At 38.0% G+C, this 21167-nt stretch overlaps 1 protein-coding gene and 1 long non-coding RNA gene across 7 annotated transcripts in view; one reads left to right on the top strand and one right to left on the bottom strand.

The window, feature by feature from the left end:
* The window catches only part of SLTM (SAFB like transcription modulator), a 41113-nt gene extending 28931 nt beyond the window's left edge, over positions 1-12182 (bottom strand). For 5 of the 6 annotated variants that reach the window (XM_001377567.5, XM_056809300.1, XM_056809305.1 and 2 more), the window contains exons 1-2: positions 11671-12074; positions 9954-10044 (exon numbers count right to left, since the gene is read on the bottom strand). In XM_001377567.5, the coding sequence (XP_001377604.2) occupies positions 9954-10044; positions 11671-11838 (259 nt within the window). In that variant the 5' untranslated portion in view covers positions 11839-12074. Of the gene's footprint in view, positions 1-9953; positions 10045-11670 lie in introns of all 6 variants that reach the window. The other variant, XM_007479665.3, reaches the window with a different exon arrangement.
* LOC103093391 (uncharacterized) lies at positions 12178-14086 on the top strand. Its single transcript, XR_001626032.2, has 2 exons — positions 12178-12744; positions 12922-14086. It is a non-coding gene; the product is annotated as an uncharacterized LOC103093391 (long non-coding RNA).
* Positions 14087-21167: the final 7081 nt, after the last annotated feature.

Below are 21167 nucleotides of genomic sequence, written 5' to 3'. Positions count from 1 at the left end.
CCAGAAACTAGCTATATATGACCATGGACAAATCACATGAATTAAGCCTTAGTTTTCTCATCTGTAAAATAGTGTTATTTATAACTACTTTCACAGACCAGGTTGTGAGGCATATGTAATGTATATGTAAAGTGCTCTTCAAATACTAGAGTCAACAAGTATTGTTATCATGCTACAAAAAACGTGGAAAAAGTTAAGCGAAAACAAAGATTGGAATAACCATTATGAGGAACATAATAGTAATCAAAAAATGAACATTTAGTGCAACATTGAGAGTATTCTCGGGGCCTATTCAGCAAGTTTTGTCCTATTATCCAGTAGTATTCTGGATGTTCAAGAGTAGAAACATGAATAGGACAGCGTATAACCCTGTACTGGAAGAAAAGAAATGAAAGACATAAAAGTGAGGGGATTCAGGAATGTAAAAAAAAAGCTGATGAACATTGGAGAGGGAGGGAAGGAAGTGAAATAAGAACAGGGGAGACTCATTTGGAAAATATTAAGGGAGAGGTTCATTTCACTGGCACTAACTAGCTTCAAATAAAATAATGCCAAAATTAAGGATAATTTAGGAAGATTAGTTTTATCTAAGGGCTTTTCTATTTCAGAGATGACCTATACCACAATTTAGGTTTTAACAATTTAAAATATTCTTAAATCTAGTGTGACCTCTGGTTTTAGTTTAAGTCCCACTCCTTTTTCCCATTCTCTTCTTTGAGTTGTATGATCTGTATGACTTTGTACAAGTCACTTAACCATCCTGACCTTCAGCTTCCCAGGTGCAGAATGAGGGCAGCTGGATTAGATACAACTCTGAGGTACTTTTCAGCTCTATATCTGTAAGTCTATAAATTACAATTTTGTGGTAGAGAGACAAGTAGATGGGAAAGAGAGTCCTAACAAAAATCTTCTCTTGAGACCAAAAGAGAGGAATGAATGAAGATATAAAAGAAGAAATGGAAAAGAAGATCCTCTCAAGAAAGCCAGAATCTCCTCTATCAAGTAGTACAGCAGCAATGAGGATTAGTAAAAACACTGAAACCTGCATTCAAATCTCATCTCTATGCAGGCTGGCGGCAGAGGGAAAAGAGACAAGGGTTCAAGTAAGAGGGAAGAACCAAATACGATTCCAAGGTAAAAAGTTTGTCTTATAAGGAAAAAACATCATCAAACAAACCCCAGAAGATGCTGAACAAGTATGAGAATCAAGTACTTCATGAATCATGGAGTAAGAATCAAGGAGACACAGGAGTTTCCTTTCTTCTCAAGCTACAGAAAATCTAAATTCTAGATCCTGAATACATCATGATCTATTCTCTTAACTCCAACTTGCCATACAATTAGCAACTTACTATAGACAGGTAAATGAACAAGGCATTATATGGCACATGGAGGAGAAGAGCAAAAGCTCTGAACACAGATTATAGGTCTCTAGAACATGTGGAAGATATGTGGGTGAGATGAAAGAATTGATTTTGTGGATTCAAAGTAAAACTCAGTGACATGTTCTTTTTAATTCCAAATCCTGGCCATATATTAAGGGCCTACTTAGTTATAAGGCACATTACACATTGCTGATGAAACTTTAATTGTACTGATCTTTTATGACAGTAATCTAGAAGGTTCACAAAAAGTTTATCACAAAATTCTTTGGGAAGATTGATATTAAGGAAGAATTGGGAAATGCTTCTTTTAAAACCCTTGCTCAGACAGGAGGAGTTAGAGAAAGAGGGAGAACAATAGCCTATAAAAATGCCCAAGGTCAGAGGATTTTATATTGATCTTAGAGGCATTAACTTTTGCTAAATGGTACATATATGTTCATGAATGCACACATACACTTGTGAGACAGACGCATAGAGTCAGGGTCAGACAGAGCTGAGAAGATGAAATAAAGTGGAGACAAGTAAGTAGAGAAACTAGTGAAAAGGATACTGCAATAGTAGAGATGTGGAAGTAACTAGGTTCTCAAAGGATAGATATTATCTAGATGATTTTCAAACTGAAAAGAATTCACATGTAGGAAAGGTAACATACAAGCAACTATGTATGATTACAATCTGTGGGATAAATTAGAGATAATTAATAGAGGAAAGTTTCTAACACTGAAGGGAAATCAGATTCACACACAGTCTAGCAAAAGACTGTCTGCCAGGGACCAGCTTAGTCAGCTTAAACTAAATACAGAAAAGCTTATCACAAGTAGGCTGACCACTATAATTGATTCTTTGGCCACATTGACCCAAGAAAAAAAGATAAATACACAAAAAACAGTTGGGCCTTTATATATTCTTCAGTTTAAATGGTCAATAACAAAATAATCGGAAGAGGCAGAAAGTGCCAAGCACAAAATAAACTTTCAGATTATGTGCATGCATCAAATTAACCCTTGTAAGCCACTTGCTCAACAAGCAAGGAGAAAAACTGACCACATTCATGTAGATATTCTTGCAAAACTAGAAAAATTAAAAAAAAATTTTTTTAAGGTTTGGTAGATTTAATTTTATAGCCAACAATCACCTTTTGCTGTTGTTACATATGGTTCCCTCATAATTAGAACTCATGATTTAAGCATTCATTAAGAAGATAGCATAGGGGGCAGCTGGGTAGCTCAGTGGATTGAGAGCCAGGCCTAGAGATGGGAGGTCCTAGGTTCAAATCTGACCTCAGACACTTCACAGATGTGTGACCCTGGGCACTTAACCCCCATTGCCTAGCCCTTACCACTCTTCTGCCTTGGAGCCCATACACAGTATTGATTGACTCCAAAACGGTAGGTAAGTGTTTTAAAAAAAAAGAAAAAAAAGAAGATAGCATAGCCATAATTACAATGGTCTACCAATTCTGGACATCAATTTGAAATCACTAAACTCTTACTATCCTTTAATCCAGCAATGATACTACTAAGATCTATGACAAAAATCATGACGGTACTGTCGTAGCAAAAAACTGAAAACAAAATGGATGTTCATTATCTAAGGAATGGATAAACAAATGGTGGTATGTGAATATATCAGAACATTCCAACCATAAGAGACAACATTCAAAAACACATAGAAATACACGAAGTGGTATAGATCAAAAAGAGAAGAACTAAGTGACTATTAGAGGATCATAATAATACAAATAAAATACTTAAAGATAGCTACAGTCAAATTGTAATGATTAGTTTTAGTTCTAGGAAACTGATGATACACTTCAAAGATGGGGGGATTTAAAGATATAGGTTGAAATATACATTGTCAGATGCAAATGCTATTGTTAGTGGTTTTGCTGAAACAGTTTTACACCATGTAATAAACAAAAAGGCAATTGGAAAACTTAAAACTCAAAACCAGGGCTTATTTTCTAATATCTATAACGGAAAATTAGGAATGCAAAAAATACAAACTCTACCAATAATCTCTGAAAAAATCCTTCAAACCAAATCACCCTGTGATACATAGAAATGTAAAGTTTGATGGCACTTGATAAAGCACAAAAAAACAAACAAAAAAAACCCCAGCATAAATTGCATCTTAGTAGTCAAATTTGTTTTTCCTTTTAAAAAAAGATTATTTCCATTCATAGTCCAGCTTCTTAACAATCTGGCTTCCCCCCCTCATTCACTAAAACTACTCTCCAAAGTTACCATTAAGTTCTTAATAGCCAAATCCAATTCTTTTTGCTCAATTCTCATCCTTCCTGATGTTCTTCACTCCACCAAGCACTCTTCTTGATAAACTCTCTTTCCTAGGTTTTTTGGACTGCTTGCTACCTCTTGGTACTTACCTCCTGCTTGTACTAGATGATGCTGACCACCCTTCCAACACTCTCATCCCTTGGTTTCTGTGACTGCCTCTTAGTTTCTCCTATTTGTTTGGCCATTGTCTCCCTTGCTGGATCATCTTCCATGCCAGGCTTCAAAATCTATGTGCAATCTGAGGCTCTGACCTGGTTCTTCTTTTCTCCTTCTATGATCTATTTAGATCCTATGGGTTAAGTTATCACTATGCAGATAGCTCCCATAACCTATTTCCCTAAAACAGACTCCATTCCTGTACTATCAACTGCCTATCGGACATTTTCAATTGTATACTTGGTGGATATATCAAACTCAACACAACCAGAACAAAATTCCTTATTTTCCTCCCTAAAACTCTATGCTGGTTTTCGTCCTACACACCATGACCTTCCTAGTTATTAATGACCTGGGAATCAGTCTTTACTCCTTCTTCTACCTCCTTCCTCATATTCAGTAAGTTGCCACAGCTTGAACATCTTACATGCTCCTCTTCTTTCCAATATTTCTATTTCTAACATTCTTGCTTTTTAAAAATTATTCTTGACTGTGGGAGTAGAAACACAGAAGAAAAACAAATGCCTGATCACATGGGTTGATGGGGATATGATTGGGGATGTAGACTCTAAGTTAGGGGTCCCCAAACTGCAGCCCTCTGAGGCCATTTATCCTGTCCCCACTGCACTTCCGGAAGGGGGCACTTCTTTCACTGGTAGTCAGTGAGAGGAGCACTGTATGTGGCGGGACCGCAAAGTGCAGCGTCACTCACATACAGTACTACTTCCGGTGACATAATCCTTTGGGTGGCACCTTGTTCTGAGAGTAACTGAACGAGAATGTGTATACTGCTGCCCGGTATAGTGGTGGCAGTGAAGGGTCTGTGCAAGGTGTGACAGGTCCATCACAGCCAGTACTGCAGCCTCTGCTATCCCAGCCAGTGGTATACAGATTTGTTCATAATATTTTTTATAGTTTGGCCCTCCAACGGTCTGAGGGACAGTGAACTGGCCCCCTGTGTAAAAAGTTTGGGGACTTAGTCTAAGTGATCACCCTAATGCAAATATTAGTAATATGGAAATAGGCTGTGATCAATGACACATGTAAAACCCAGGGGATTTGCTCATTGGCTGGGGGGAGGGGGGATGGGAGGAGAGGGAAAGAACATTAGTCATGTAACTATGGAAAAATATTCTAAATTAAATAAAATTTTACAAACTAAAAAAAAAAAACCTATTCTTGCCAAGATTAGCATTTCTCAGTCTATTCTCCTTAATCCTATGTGACATTTGGCTACTCTCTCCATTTGTTATTATCTCCTTGATTCACAGCTTACACATACCACCTGGACTCAAAGCAGCCTCAAGTCTCCCTGAATCCAGCCTCTCCTTTCTCAAAATGCATCCTCCACAATGATCATGTGACATTCCTAAAGCACAAACCTAACTACATCAATTCACTGCTTCCCTACGATCTCATGCCTGTGAAAAAACACACCTCTTTTGAACTTCTGAAAGACCTTCACAATCTGACTCTATCTTACTCTAAAAGTATAACACACAATACACCTCTCTTACCACACTCCACTTTTCAGTCAAACTGACCTATTTGTCATTGTCTATACATGACATTCCATCACCACAAAAACCTTCATGCCTTTGTACTGACCATTTGCAGGAGTAAAATGCATTTCTTGTTGATCACTGCCTCTTATAATCCCTAACTTCCTTCAAGGTGTGGCTCAGTTGCTACTTCCTACAAAAAGCCTTGGGTGCTCCTCTCACCCAAAAATCACTCCAAATATTACTTTTTTTCTTTTCTTTTCTTACATTTTGTATTTAGTGTACAAGTTATCTATTTCCTATTCAGTCCAAATGAATCTAAGTTTCCTGAGGACAGGCACTATTCTTGTGTTGCTTTCTCTTGGGCACTAAATACATTGTTTGGAACACAGTATGTGCTAATAAAATGCTTGTTGTAGAAATGTTTCTCTTCAACAGATATTGAAGATGAAAAGTGAGCTGAGTCCAGAACTGAATATAAGGAAAGAGAATGGGCCACACTTTATTTGGGAAATGTACCCACACCACTTTCAATGAGCCAAGCTCCTCAGTCACCAAGGGACTATTCTCCTGAAGCCTTGTAGCCAAATCATAGAATAAGTTTTTAAAAATCAAGACCAGGGGTAAACCAAAGGAACATGGAAAGATATGTAATGGGTATATAGCATATTATAAATTATGTCTTACACATAGGAAGTTGCATAAAGGAAATCTAAAACTGAACTGTCACGTGGGTTGCTAACATAAGCACAAAAAATAAAAAATGGGCAGCTTGTCAGTCAAATCATTCGAACTCAATAAGATGTGGAAAGGAAAACTTTTAGAATTCTAGGAAACAATGTTTTGAGAGATGAAGGGATGACTTATTCAGCACAAATGAGTGAGATTTAGCTCATGTATTTTAAAATAAAGTAGGTACTGGGGTGTAAGATATGGTGGTAGCTCAAAAATACACAGATTCTTCCATTAAAATACCTATTTAAAAAATTGATACCTATTTAAAAAAAAATTATAATCAGACAAACAAGACAAAAATTTCTAGGTTAATTTTTTTCAAGCAGACCAAAATACCTGTGAAATCTTCCCCAAAAAACCTTCCTAGAATTTTACAACAATGTGGAATAAGATACAAGAATTTTGTATTTCACATTATGATACTGTATCATATTAAATATAATTGTGACAGGTTACTATTGCCCTAATAAACTGATCAACTTTAGAAAATCTTATTCCACAAAGCATATCATTTGTATTTAATTAAATGTGATGTTTATAGTCATTTCCTTAAAAAATAGAATAGCATATCTTTGTTCAATAATGAACCCCCACTACTGCTCTGTACAGTTTTTTTTAACAGAAATTGATTTGCATAATTGGGTTATAGAACTTTTCCTAAGAACACTATCAAAGATGACAAGTGTTAAATTATTGTAATAGGTAGGTAGTGATACTACCCTAAATGTTACTTAAACTAATTAAATTAATTTGTGGTACTTGAGAGCAAGGACTGCCTATGCTTTTCAATTTGTATTCCTAATGTTTAATACAGCATTTTGCAGAGTAATTCCTTAAGTAAATGTTCCTTAATTCATTAAACATTTTAAAAAATCTAGCAGTTGCTTTCCTTAAGCCTCAAGTTAATAAACAAGTTTAAGAAGCCAAAAGAAAGGGTAAACTATTGCTTTGTGTATTCAAAAACTTTTAATAGATATTTTAAAAAAGCTTTTGAATAGGGTCTGATTAGCATTATATTAAAGGAGCAACAAATAAGATTTCAGTAAAACCACACTTGCCCCTTATAAGTTCTCCTTTAACATGTCTTTGGGGTAAAAAGAAGTTAAGAATGAAGAGAAATAATCTATAGTCTCCTAGTTCACTAATTACATGTAAATGGAGGGTATTAATGTAATTATTAAAAATAAAATTTCACCTCTACATTGAAGAGAATGGTTTAAACAGATCTCAAAAAGGCAACTAAGTATATATGTTAACACATTAAACACAACTTAGTACATTATTGCATTTTTCAAAAAACAAATTTACTTTTTATAAGAGCTTTCCTTCATTTGGTTTAACTACATGAAGTTTTACCACAGTGTTTTAAAATAAAGGACATGAGGCATCTGGATAGCTCAGTAGATAGAAAGTCTGGGTTCAAATCTTGTCTCAGACACCTTCCTAGCTGGATGAACCTAGGCAAAGCATTTAACCCCAACTATCCAGCCCTTACCACTCTTCTCCTTTGGAATCAATACTTCGTATCTTAGTATATTTAGTAATATTGATTTTAAGATAAATAAAGAGGCATCATTTATCTGACATCCTGAAGAAAACTTTTCAAAATAAGCGAATTTCTCAGATAATAGAAGATTGTAATTTCTCTTTAATTACTAATTTTTATGTTTAGATTAAAATATACATTCCCTGATTTATTTAGACAAAAGCCTAATCCATTTTTTTAAAAAGAAAAATTATACATGCTTGTTAACTCAGTTGCTCTCAGGGACTATTAATGGTGTTTAACAGTTTTCTTCTATACTAAATGGCTTATTATTATGTAAGTTGCCATCTTTGGGGAGTTTCTGTCTTTTCCCTAGCTCTTTGCTGTCACTTTCTGTTGCTTTCAAACAGCCTCTTCCTCTAGTAATTCTTATTTTCACCTGCTGTGGGTTGGGGGGAAATAAAGATTACCCAATTAGTATAACTACCTAAAGTAGGATTAACTAGGCCTCTAAGGGTAGAAAGGACTTTCCTGTAAGTAAATAATCTCAGTTTTGGTATATTTCCCACATACATCTTAGCAACTGACCACATAAATATGTAATTGGAAAATGTTTAAAATCTTGTTTCAGATATTTACTAACCATGTGACCCAGTCAAGTCACTTTTTAATTATTCTGCATGTTTTTTCATCAATTAAATGAGAATAGTAGCCATACCTATCTCATAATACTTTAGTTATCAAATGAAATAATGGAAAGCATTTATATAAATGGAAATTCTATTATTACTTTGCAGATTCTGATTTTTTAGTTTTCTTAGCTGTATTCTGAAGTTAAAGTAATCAAATAAGTGACCTCTGGCTAAGTGACATGCTTTTGTATATTTATCTTCACAAGCATATACAATAAAATTAGAAACACTAGGGTTTTAATTTTTTTCTTGCATTAAATCTCTCCTTAAAATGTCTAAAACAAAATGCTATTAATACAATGAAAAGCAATTATATGGAAATACTGTTAACAGAACATTTTTATGAGAAATTAAAAATCTCTAAGCCAGACAAAATGGCACACACCTATATTCCTAACTAACAGGAGGGCAAGGATGGTGGATGGCTTAAGCTCAGTGTTTAGCTATGATAGGGCTAAAACCAATTTTGGGGGTCTACTCCAAGTCCAGCACCAATTTGGTAAGCTCTCTATAGCAAAGAGCCACTAAGTTGCCCAAGAATAGTAGAACTAGCCTGGGTCAGTAAACATTAAGTAAAAGTTTCCAAGGTGAAAAATTACAAGATTAGGCCTATGAGTGGTAGCACTTCCAAACAGGGAAATTGAGTCTAAAGAGATGGGGGGGTGGGGGTGGGGGTTGGAAGGAAGATAGAAGGGAAGAGGGGAGAAAAAGAATCAACTATCAGGAAACATAAGTCTTGACAAGAAAGAAGTCAAGTACTTTACATGGCAATTAACTGCCAGGTCCAAAAGTTGAAATTATATCCAAGGAATTCTTAATTTCAGTGTCCTTAATTCAGGCACTGATTTTTGCCTAAATTCCCCTTCTCATGAGAAACTGAAAAAGCAAACTAAAAACTCAAAATGTTTTACTTCATAATAACAAAAAGAATATCTGAAGTATTTGAAATTCCAATTATCATTTTACTATTGGAGGGGAGGGTAATTTGCAGGACTTTCAAAATAGCACTAGAAGGAATTAACTTTGAATTTTGAAATAAACTTTACTAAGCACTGACAATCAAAAAATAAATTTTAGGAACATAGACATGAAGAGGACAATCCAGCTTTTAACATGAGAACTTGCTAAAGAAAAGCAAAAATTTTAGTTGTCTACAGGGGTAAAGTTAAAAGATGCCTCCCCCAATTTACTTAAAAGTCTCACATTAATGAAATGTTTTGATATAATTACCAAAAAATCAAATTTTGATTACAAACGAGAAAAATAAAGGAGACTTTGAAGGGTTCCAAATTGATAATTACAGTATAAATGAACTAATTTGAATTCCACTACAAGCTTATCTGGTGAAAATAAATTTTCCTAGAAAAATTTAAATAAAAAAAGCAATTTGCAGAAAAGCAAGTTAGTTAAACCATTCTTCCCTTTTCTCCTCTCATCCATTTTCTAAACAGATATCATGAAGTTTAATTTGTAATATAATAATAAAGTTCAGGTTTTAGGTCAAGATTGTGTCACATGAATCTTATATGCAGACTGAAAGTCACCATCACTCTGGCAATCATTACTATGAAGTCTTCCTTGATCTGAGAAGGCAGAATGCCAATGGCAAGTAGCAAAGCATAGCACTATATAAACAGAGCAAATAGTACAAGAGCACAGACGGTTATATAACATACACATTTTTCAAAGCTTTTAACAACCTTTGCTTTTGGCTGGTGCTTTCTTGTTCGAAGTATCACCAGAAGAAGATAGGTCAATATTATCAGGATCACCTCCTTCCTCTTCAATCGCCTGTGTTAGAAAGGGGGGGTTAATATACAAATTATGTTTAAATTGATGTTTCAGTAAAAAAAAAATAACAAATTTCAAATCTCTTGAAAATATATTACTTAACTATGCTTATAAGGTAGCTAGGTGTAGCAGTGGCTAGAAAACAGGGCTTGGAGTCAAAAAGACTGAGTTTAGAACTAGCCTCAGATACTTCCTAGCTATGTGACCCTGGACAAGTCACTTAACCCCACTGCCTCAGGTTTCTCATCAGTAAAATAAGCTGGAGTAGGAAATGGCAAACCACTCCCGAATCTTGGCCAAAACCCCAAAAGAGGTCAGATCCGACTGAACTACAAAAACAAGCATCCATACTGGCAGGAAAAACCTCCAATATACATGATTAACAAAATCATACCAAAATATATTGATGGCAAAGGGCCACGAGAAAGGGAAGGCTGCAAATAAATATGAATTGGACCCAAAGGGGGGGGAGGGGGAAGCAGATGAATATTAACTGGAAAATTACTAAATTCTAAATAAGTATTGTATATCATGAGCCATTTAAAATTAATAAAAAGTGTCTCCTTTATATTTGTGATGCAATATTTTTTCCTCTCCGACATATCCAGAAATAAATCAGAGGCTCAACCGTTGAAAGCTCAACCGTTATTACGGGATGTGAGAATTTAAAAAAAAAAAAAACCTATATACATAGACTTAAGTGGATTTATTTATACACACACATAAAATGATGTGTTCGACCTTTCTATATACATGGATTTATGCAGATCTACCCATGTGTATATATATACACACACACATACATATAGATCGTTCTATATAAATTTATGTAGACCTCTCTCTAGACAAAAATCTCTATATAAATCTTTGTATGTAATAATTTAAAATGTATTGTTGTTTATATAAGGAATACACATAACATACTAAACATTAAGACATGCATTTTATAGAATATGTATCTCTGAGTATGTGTACACATATGTATCTAAGAACTATGTCTATTTCATATGTACCTATATAATAAAGTCTATATTACATAGCAAACGTAGCACTCTAATATGTGTATGTACCCAGATGAAGTCTAGCTATCCCCCACCCCGCCCCGCCCTCCTCGAAACTATCAATTTCATTGAGAGACATTTGAGCCAAACATGTTAACTTTACTGAAAGCCCCCAAAGTGCCCGTCCCCTTTCAGGACTGGAGAATGCCATGCGCTCTCCTCTAGCACAAGACTCTTCACTGCTTCTTAAATTCCCACCGTTCCCAGGAAGAGCCAGGTCGGCCGCTCCGGTGCGGATGCTGCGAGGCCCCGGGCCATAGATCCTAGAACCCGCCCGCGAGCATCATGGCCGGGCCAGTGAACCCGAGGCGGGGTGGGGGGAGGGGAGCAGGACGCCCGATGGCCCCAGGTGGAGGGTGGGGGTAGGGATGAGGACGGAGATTGGAGGAGGGGGCGCAGCAACCCCCGAGGGCCCCTCCACACCACCAGATCCATTACAGCTCGGGGAGCTCCCGGCAAGCCCAACGGCAGCGTCGAAAGGGAAAAGGGGAGCAGACGTGTGGCGCGGCCTAAGACCGCGCAGGACGCCGCCCCCTCTCCGGTAGCGTCCCCGGTTGGGCCTCACCTGCTTAAGCCGGGAAACGAGCACGTTTTTCACTCCGTTAATATCCAGATTCCGCCGCTTCAACTCCGATTTGAGATCGATCACCCGCAGGTCGCTAATCTTCTTACTCTCCGACTGCCCCGAGGTTGCAGAAGCGGCAGCAGAGGAACCAGAGGCGGTGGCGGCCATTTTAGAGAGGGAGAACGCAGCGGAGGCAGCTCCTGAGCTGCAGGGCGAGGAGGGCGGCGGCGGCGGCGACGGAGGGAGCGGCAGCGGCGGCGGCGACGGCGGCGGCTTCACCAACTTCGAGTCGGCCCGAGATCCCAGCCAGTCCCTCTCCGCTGCGCACAATGAACCACTGGCCCCGCCCCTCGTCCCACCCCGCCGCAACCAGCCACGGGCAGCACCCGGATGGAAGGGAACGCCTGCGCACTGGCGGGCAATTCCCGCTGTCCCTGAGGAGTACCTGCGCACTGAAGCCTCTAGGCTGGGGAGCCCAACCCCCTCCAGCCCCGCTACCTGAAGAGTACTGCCCTCCTACGCCCTTACGCGAGGTGTGAGGTCAGACAAGTTTTAACTGCAGTAACGTTCATTGAGCCACCGTTCCATTGATTCTGTGGTTTTCTCTTCCTTTTTCTTTTCTTTTTTTTTTTAAAGCAAGAAAGGCATTGAGTGCCAACAAAATGCCGAACACCATAAAACATAAGTAAATACTTGGCACTTAATAAATGCTTGTTGAATGACTGAATTGGCTGTGACATGATCCCAACTGTTCCTCACCCTTAAACAATGTGCTTTAGTAGTCTTTTCTAGGTCCTCTGCTGTTAACTTGTGGGACAGATTGAAAGTTTAGTTAGGAGTCACTGCTTTCTTTGCCAACCCATCTGAGTGTGTATATGTATATTTATAATATGTGTGTGTGTGTGATGGCCCAACCCCAAAAATGTTGCTCTGCAGAATCAAGAAATATGCTTCCTAAAAGTCAAATACTAGGATTTCTTGCTGCCTCACAGACAATGATCATTGTTTTTACTCCAAGGAATTTAAGATTTCAAGAACAGTGATAATCTCCTCTTTGAAGAGCCACATTAACAGGTAAGTATCTATTCTTAGATTATTAATCATAATTATCAGGTTTCTGGAACTAAAAGCTATGTCACTTCTCTTAAACACAGATCTACTACTCGAATTTCAAGCTTAAATATTTGAGTTTTTGTGGACCTTTGCAATGTATTTTTTATTTGGTTGGTTGTTTTTGTTTTTGTTTTGCAGAGTTGGTGGGTCAATTCTCTAGCTGAAAGAATCCACCCTTGCAGAGGAACATGAAATTATCAGATTTAGTTCAAATATAGAGGTATGTTTTAAGAGGGATTATCTAAGGGAATACAAATGCCCCTAAATAGTTTACCTACTAAAATTCTCAATTTCTGTTAGCTGCATAATTATTTTCTTAATTGGTCAGGCTTTTAAACCAGGGGGTCATTTTTAACTTGTCTCTACTGACTAAATCAAGAAGTCTTGTGATTCCTGCCAGTGATACCTTCATCCTTTCCATTCTTATAAACTCCATATCCAGGTTATTCCCTTGAGGTCATTTTATACACTGCCACCAAATTTGGTGACTAGAAAGAGTACTTTATTTGGAGTCTGACAGGAACTGACTTCCATCCCAGCTCAGCTATTTATCACCTACCTGACCTTAGCAAGTAACTTCTCTGGACCTTAGTTTCCTTATCTATAAAATCTTTTAAGGTCATCTCTAGCTCTAAATCTATGATCTGTTATATACATCTATGAACTAAATTTGAATTAGGTGACTGCTTAAGGTACCTTGTCTAAATCGATGAACTATGAACCCATGTAAATTTAAGGAGATTTCTTGATCCATGTGATAAATCTTCGGACTATCCTAGGAATGGTTGTATCAGAAATTAGTCCTTAAGTGACTCTCAAAACATGCTAATGAAGTTCAGAAGCCAATTAAATGTTGAACTGACAGGATTAAAGAAACAATTAGAAGTATGTCACAAAGAATATGAGAAGAGGGCAAAACAAAAAGAGATGGGGAAGATGGGAAGAAGACAAAGAGCTCGAAAAGCCTAGACTCAGAAGCTAGAGAGATCTGCAGCACAGAAGCCAAGGAGGAGAGAGAAGCATGCAGGAGAAAGCTGGCATCAGAGGGCTGTAGTAGGTAACCAGGAACAGACTTTGAAACAAATGATGGGAGAAGCATTGGTGAGTATTTTACACTCAGAGAGCTCATCCTAAAAGAGTTTCTTATGAAGAAACAAGCCCCAGCATTGAAGTTATAAATCCTTTTCAGAAGCCCTCAGTTGAGAACTGCATAAACTGGAAGGAGGAAGGGGAACATAGTAAGTTATATATGAGTTTTACTTGTTGTGCATGTTTGTTGCAATAAAGCTGCTTTTGATACATTGTGGCTCTTAACTAATAATAGTTATGGTAATAGTTTATAAATAGCATTGTACCATTTACAATGTGCCTTTCTTAAAACAATCCCATGAGATATTGAGTGCATCCCTGCTTTATAGACTTAAGTTATCACTTTACATTGCTAGTTGAGACTATCTTCTGATTACCAGTACGATGATATTCTATAACCTTTTCACAAAATGCAGTTAAATTTTTCCCAAAGTGGGATAGGTGAAAGAAAATAGTTAAAGTTAGGGCAACCCTCCCCTAAATCAATCAGTCAACGTTTATTAAGTGCCTTCTATGTTCCAGGTGCTAAATGTTGGGGATACAAAGGCAAAAGACAGTCCCCAGCCTCAAGAAAATTACATTCTAAGGAGGAAAACAGTTTATAAATAAATATATACAAAACAAGCTATATACAGGATAAATAGGAAATAATTGAGAGGGAAGGCATTGAAATTAAGGGATTGGGGTAGGTTTCTTCTAGAAGTGACTTTTAGTTGGGGCTTAAAAGAAAACCTAGGAGATCAGTAGGCAGAGAGAAGGGAAAGCATTCTAGGCACTGGGGATAGCTAAGAGAAAATGCCTAGAGTTAAGAACAAGATTGAAGTGTCTTGTTCAAGGAACAGCCAGGAGGCAAGTGTCAATGGATTCAAAAGTAAGATGTAAGACTATAAAAGTAATGGGGTTGGGGGGAGTCAGTTATAAAAGTCTTTGAATGCCAAACAAAACATTTTGTATTTGATCCTAGAGGCAATAGAAACCTCTGAGTTTATTGAGTAGGAGAGTGATAGGACTGGACCTGCCCTTTAGGTCACAGTAGTGACTGGAGGATGTCTTAGAATGGGGAGAAACTTGAGGCAGACCAATCCACCAGCAGACTATTGCAATAGCCCAAGATTGAGGTGATAAGGCTTGCACTAGACTAGGGGTAGTATCAGAGGAGAGAAAGGAGTGTATTCATAATTTGCTGCAGAAGTGAAAGACCTTGACAACAGATTGGATATGGTGAGGATGAAATAGAAAGGAATTCAGGCTAACTCCAAGGTTGTAAGTCAGAGGGATACTGAGGATAAGGTATTTTGGGGGGAGGGAATAGAATGGGGTGCACAAGGTTTAGGCAGAAAGATGAGTTTTGTTTTAGAATTGCTGAGTTTCATATATCTACTAGACATCTAGTTCAGTATAAACTGTTTGAAAGACAGTTCAAGATAGGACATTGAAGATAGCAGAGAAGATTGTGGCAGGAAAGGGAGATTTGATAATCATCAGCCTAAAGATTGTATAGTAGTGGTAAGGATGCCAGTATACTCAAAGGATACCCTCCAAGACCTACTGTAGATGGATGAAACTGTGGATATTACTGAAAATCTGCTGACCTCATGTATATGTGCTCTCTTCCCAGTAGTGCCCCAGCTCTACACTCTGAGGTCTTCTCTCCCCAAAAAACTTTTTAAAAGTGAAAGTGGAAGCAGAAGATGGATGGGGCCTAACCTCCCAGAACTTCAGCTGAACCTGTAGTTCAGTTAACTACAAGTACCCAAAAACACAGAAAGTGAAACCTTAGATAAATGAGTGTGTGTACATGGGGTTGGGGGGAGAGAATCAAACTAAATCCATGGAGGCTGATAAACTTACCAAGTAAAGTAGTTTAGGGGAGAAAGACACTTGAGGGACACTTATGAATCAAGGGTATGGTCTGAAAGAGGATACAACAAAGAAAATAGAGGAGGAGTCAGATAGGAAGGAGGAGAATCTGGAGAGAGTGATGTCTTGAAAACATTCAAGAGAGTATCAAGGAGAAAAAGAGCATGATCAACAGTGTCAAAGGCCATAGAGAGGTCAAGGAGAATGAGACTATCAGATTTGGCAACTAAGAGTTTAGTAATTTAGGAGAGAACAATTTTGATGGAATGATGGGGATAGAAGCAGAGAAAGTAGAGGTAGCTATTGTAGAAAGCCTTTTTGAGGATTTTGGTTTTGGGCAGAAGGGATAGAAAAAGTTGATATGGAAAGATCAAGTGAAGGTTTTTTTCAGGATAGAGGAGACATGGGTATTTAAGGAAAAAAAAGTCGTTGAAGCATGTCTTCAAAAGAACAAAAGAGCAGCCAGACTATTGATTGAGTTGTGAACTGATCCAATCATTCTGGAGAACAATATAGAACCACACCAAAAGGGTCATAAAAGTATGCATACTTTTGGATCCAGCAATATTACTTAGATTTGTATCCCAAAGAGATCAGTGATAGTGGGAAAGGACCTACTTATACAAAAATATTTTTAGCAGCTCTTTTTGTAGTGGCAAAGAACTAGAAACCAAGGGAGTATCCAGCAGTTAGGGAATGGCTAAACAAACTGTGGTATATGGCTGTAATGGAAAACTGTTGAGCCATGAGAAATGATAAACAACAAGATGAGTTCAGAAAAAACCTGGACTTATATGAACCAATGCAGAGTGAAGTGAGCAGACAGTAACTGAAATGTTGTATGATGATCAATGGTGAAGAACTAAACTATTATCAGAAAACAAAGTTTAACCCCAATGGACTCATGACAAAAAATACTAGCCACAGCCAAAGACGGAATCGTTGGAATCTGGTTGTAGATCAAAACCATGCCATCCTTCAGTTTATTATCTTCAGGAATTTTTTATTATATATGTGATATATGTCTTTAGTCATGACATGGAAAATATGGAAATATGTTATATGAAAACACTGATATGACTTATATGGGCGGGGGGGAGAATCTGAATCCCAAAATGTCAGAATTCAATTTAAAAGAAAGGAGAGCCAGAAAGAATCACCAAAAAGCAGGATAGCTTTGAAGATTTCATGTTAAATTTAATATATATTTTTGAAAGGTAGTCTATATATAATAGTGATGTACACTTTTATATAAGATGCTCTTTTCTTGTTCTACTACATATATATGCTTATTTTATTTGCTGTTAAGTTCAAAATAAAAATAAGATAAAATTCAAATAAATATTCCCTAAAGATGATTTAGACCCTTTTTTTTTTCACAGAAGAGTCTAGCATATGGACCATTTATTTGATGGTTTCCCATCACCTGCAAAATCCAAACTCAGATGAATTTTTAAGGTCTTCTATTTTCTCTCTCTAGTATGTTTTCTACTCTTATATTGAACTGTTCTTTGTCTCAAGTCCTTTGTTGATGTTATATAGAGCCTGTATTGTTCTTTGTATGCAACATTGGTTATGCTCCTTCTATTTCCCCTGTCTGGAATGCCATCAATTCAATTTAAATACTAGTCTCTCTCTACTTAAAGCTAACCTTTGGGGAAATGAACTGTAGGAACAAACTTAAATCTGCTGGCTAAGTAGAACCAGACCTGTAACTAGGAATTGTTGCACCTGGTACAAGCATCACAAGCCCAGCCCAGGGCAAGTGCAGCTTTGCTTGGGGAAAGAAGATTAATAATCATACCATGGAGGTACAGTGAGTTTCCAGGACTCCAAGAAACCACTGCTTGGTGAGGTGGCTTCCCACTCCAAAAAGAAGATAGCCATTTGATAACTTCTCATTTAAAATAACCTTAGCAACCTAGTAATTAAAATAATTGTTTTGTCATGCTTAACAATCAAGAAATCTGATCACCTAGGAGCAGGATGAGGACCCCCCCCCCATAGATGCAAAAACACTCAACAAAGTGTCATATTAGAGTTGGAAGGGACTTTAAGAGTCTAGTTCAACTTTTTGATTTTATAGAGGAGGAAAATGGGGTGACTGACACTATAGATGACTTATGTTTTAGTCAGAGGAAGGCTTATTCAGCTCATTGTGAAATGGAGACTGAGCTAAGTTAGAGATACATGAAGCTCAAACTTAAATACTCAGAGACTATCAGACCTGGAACAAGCCTTATAAACTACCTTATTCAAACTTCTCATTTTATAGAGGAAGACACAGGTCCAGAGTTAATATCAGAGTAGGCATTAAAATCTAGGTCTTCTGGCTTAAAATCTTTAGCTCTTCAAGTTTGTTGAAAAGGGATCAGACCTTCCAAAACAGTGTCCCTGGACTTAGGACTAGCAGCAATGCAGGAAGAGGTTTCCATCTGTCATTTCAGGGATACCAGAGACCCACACTCACCAGTATAACAATTTCAAGAAAGTTTAAGCAGTATGGGGCAAGCTTTGAGGGAATGAAAAGTTCTGGAGAAGAACGACGACATACACCTTAGCAGGGACTAAGGGATTGGATTCTCTTTTCCTTTGTTTCACCTGAAATGCCCCCTTCTCCCAAAGTAGGCCTTGTTGAGAGACTGCTAAGAATGTCTAGGCCCCTCTGAGAGTTAGCTCAGTTCTCCCCTGAGGGAAAAGAGATCTCTGAAGTGTCCCTCCCACACTGAAGTACACTATTCTTCCTACCTGGTCATATGGCTCTAGACCTCAAGAAATCAGAGAAGGAAAACTTCAGGGAAAAGAAAAGATGTGGGAGATTAAAGTAGACAGTATCCCCAGAAAGACATATCCTATATGGGCAGAAGTGCTAGCTCCTTTATACCAACTTGTATAATCAATTACCTAAAGAGATCCTTCACAGGCCCATCATTGACAGAGAAGGGGATGTTTCTCCTAGAAGAGCAAAATATGCTTCCAGATAGACCTGGAATGACAACGTACTTTCTCTACTGAGAGGAAACCATCTCACAGGACTGGATTTGAGCCTTTCTTCCCACCCTTAACCTGGGTTACAGTTTGGGGCTTTCCAGTTTTGACCTTGTGAGACAATCAAGCTTCTTCCTTATTTGAGAGTCTAACCCCATTCTTTTCCCAGTTCTTCTTTGCTTTACTCCCAAAGCCTCTGCCTTCTTTCAGTTATTCAGCTTGGCCAATAGAGGGTTCTGCAAAAGTATTTACTTCTCCTTTTGCTCCCATCTCATTAGCCACGATCTACTATCAGTAGTATAGTTGGTTGACTGATTAGAGTTGCCTAGTAAGGATATTAATTCTACAAGCACTGAGGAAACTGCATTAACAAGTTGAAAGAACCATTTGGGTAGGGAAAAAAAACAATAAGAACTTTGCTCCATGTTGGCCTGATAAAGCTATTCAGCCAGTGACCGCTGATTTTTGTGATGCCCAACCTTGAATCCTGACTCATCTGAATTCTCCATCTATGGATGATCTAAGTGAGATCACCTACCTTACATCTCTCTGTGAGTGGTATCCTTTCAACATATGGATAGTATTCTTGTCACTCTGGAACATATCTTTGTAGTAGTAATAGTGTCCCAATACCACATGCTTGCTAACAGGAAAGTAAGTGTACATGCACACACACACACACACACATACACACACGCATGCACATATCCATGGCCTGGGATAGAAGTGCTCTTTTCTCAATGGGGCTCCAACTCTAGGTTTATAAGGGCCATACTTGGGAACCTGACCTCAAAATGATGAGAGTAGACTTTTCTCAAACTTTCATACATTATGACTCCACCATGGAGATACAAGGAAACTTTTTAAAGAAAGCTTCGTTTTAATTCATCTAGGGCAGTGATGGCAAACCTTTTAGAGACCAAGTGCCCAATCTGCAATCCTCACACCTCACGTGAGCCCCTGCCTTACCCCAGTCAGGGGAAGGAGGAAGCACTCCCATAGGGCTTCAGAAGAGTGGGTAATGTCAGAAATGTCTTTAGGTGTGTGTGTGGAGAGGGGGAGGGGAGCAGCTCCCTGCCGTATGTGCCAGCATGCATGCCATAGTTTTGCCAACACAGATCTAATATTTCTCCTGAGGAGGATGACTAAAAGAGTAACTCAGAAAAATAATTCATTTTACAAAGTATATCTGATATAGGACAGCTACTTATTCCCTCCACTACAAAAGAAATGCTTAATATACAAGAGACTCATAAATTTACCTCAACAAACACCTAACTCATGGCATAGTAACCTATTGCATTTTTAACTCTCCCTGAAAGGTTGATATTTAAAAATTTAAATACCTTGTAGAACCATTGAATATTTTATTTCTATTTATTTTTAGAAAACCCATGTCCTTCCATCTTGGAATCAATACTGTGTATTGGTTCCAAGGCAGAAGAGTGGTATGGGATAGGCAATGAGGGTTAAGTGACTTACCTAGGGTCACACAGCTAGGAAGTGTCTGAGGCCAAATTTGAACCTAGTATCTCCCATTTCTGGGCCTGACTTTCAATCCACTGAGCTTCCTAGCTGCCCCCTTGAATAAGTATTTTAAACTTTCATTTTACAGCAACCTTTCATCTGTAACATGCTTATGAGGGGGGGGGGGTCATCTCCTCCAAGAAATTTTTGAGATCATCTCATGCTAAGCTACCAGCTTCTGATGTTAGGGCTCCTGATCTCAAACTCAAGGCTAAGAATATACATCTCAAGATCCTTGGTGACAAATTTGTGAGTTTGACATCAGGAGCCCTAACATCAGAAGCTGGTAGCTTCAGAGAAAGAAACACAAAACAAACAAAGTGACCAGGCCTTGAAATCTAGTCTCAGGTTCACTTAGACAATAACATGTATGTGTAACCAGCCACCAGAGCTTCTGAGGGGAAGAGGAAGAGGAAGAATAGGAGGGAGTTGAGGGTGACCCACTTACCTCTTTGTTGAAAATCTGAGGGAGAGCTCTATATTTGTCAGCAATATAAATGTAAAGAAATCGTAGTCTTCCTGGGCTTCATCCTCTTCTGCTGATGAAGGGAAAAGATTATAGTCACAGACTGATGATCATATGATAATCTAGAGCTAGAATGAACCCTACAGGTCATCTTGTCCAAATCCCTCATTTTATGGACAAGGAAACTGAGGTCCATCCTTTGTGTCTGACTTTTCTAGGATCACACAAGTAGTGACAAAAACAGATTTTGAAAGCTAGTCCTCTGACTCTTAAACCCAGTACTTTTCCCACTATACTGTACCCATTAGCCTCCAAGATACTTTTCAGCTATGAAACTATGGTCCTTTTACCCTATTAAAAAAAAACAAAAAACAACCAACAACAAGAAAAGCAGGATTAAGTTCTTTGAAAATACGGTCTCCAAGTCTTATACAGAAGAAGGAATATCAAAAGG

The sequence above is a fragment of the Monodelphis domestica genome, chromosome 1 (assembly GCF_027887165.1).
Source record: "Monodelphis domestica isolate mMonDom1 chromosome 1, mMonDom1.pri, whole genome shotgun sequence".
NCBI classification, from domain to species: Eukaryota; Metazoa; Chordata; class Mammalia; order Didelphimorphia; family Didelphidae; genus Monodelphis; species Monodelphis domestica.
This window is presented reverse-complemented; position numbering and strand designations above follow the sequence as displayed.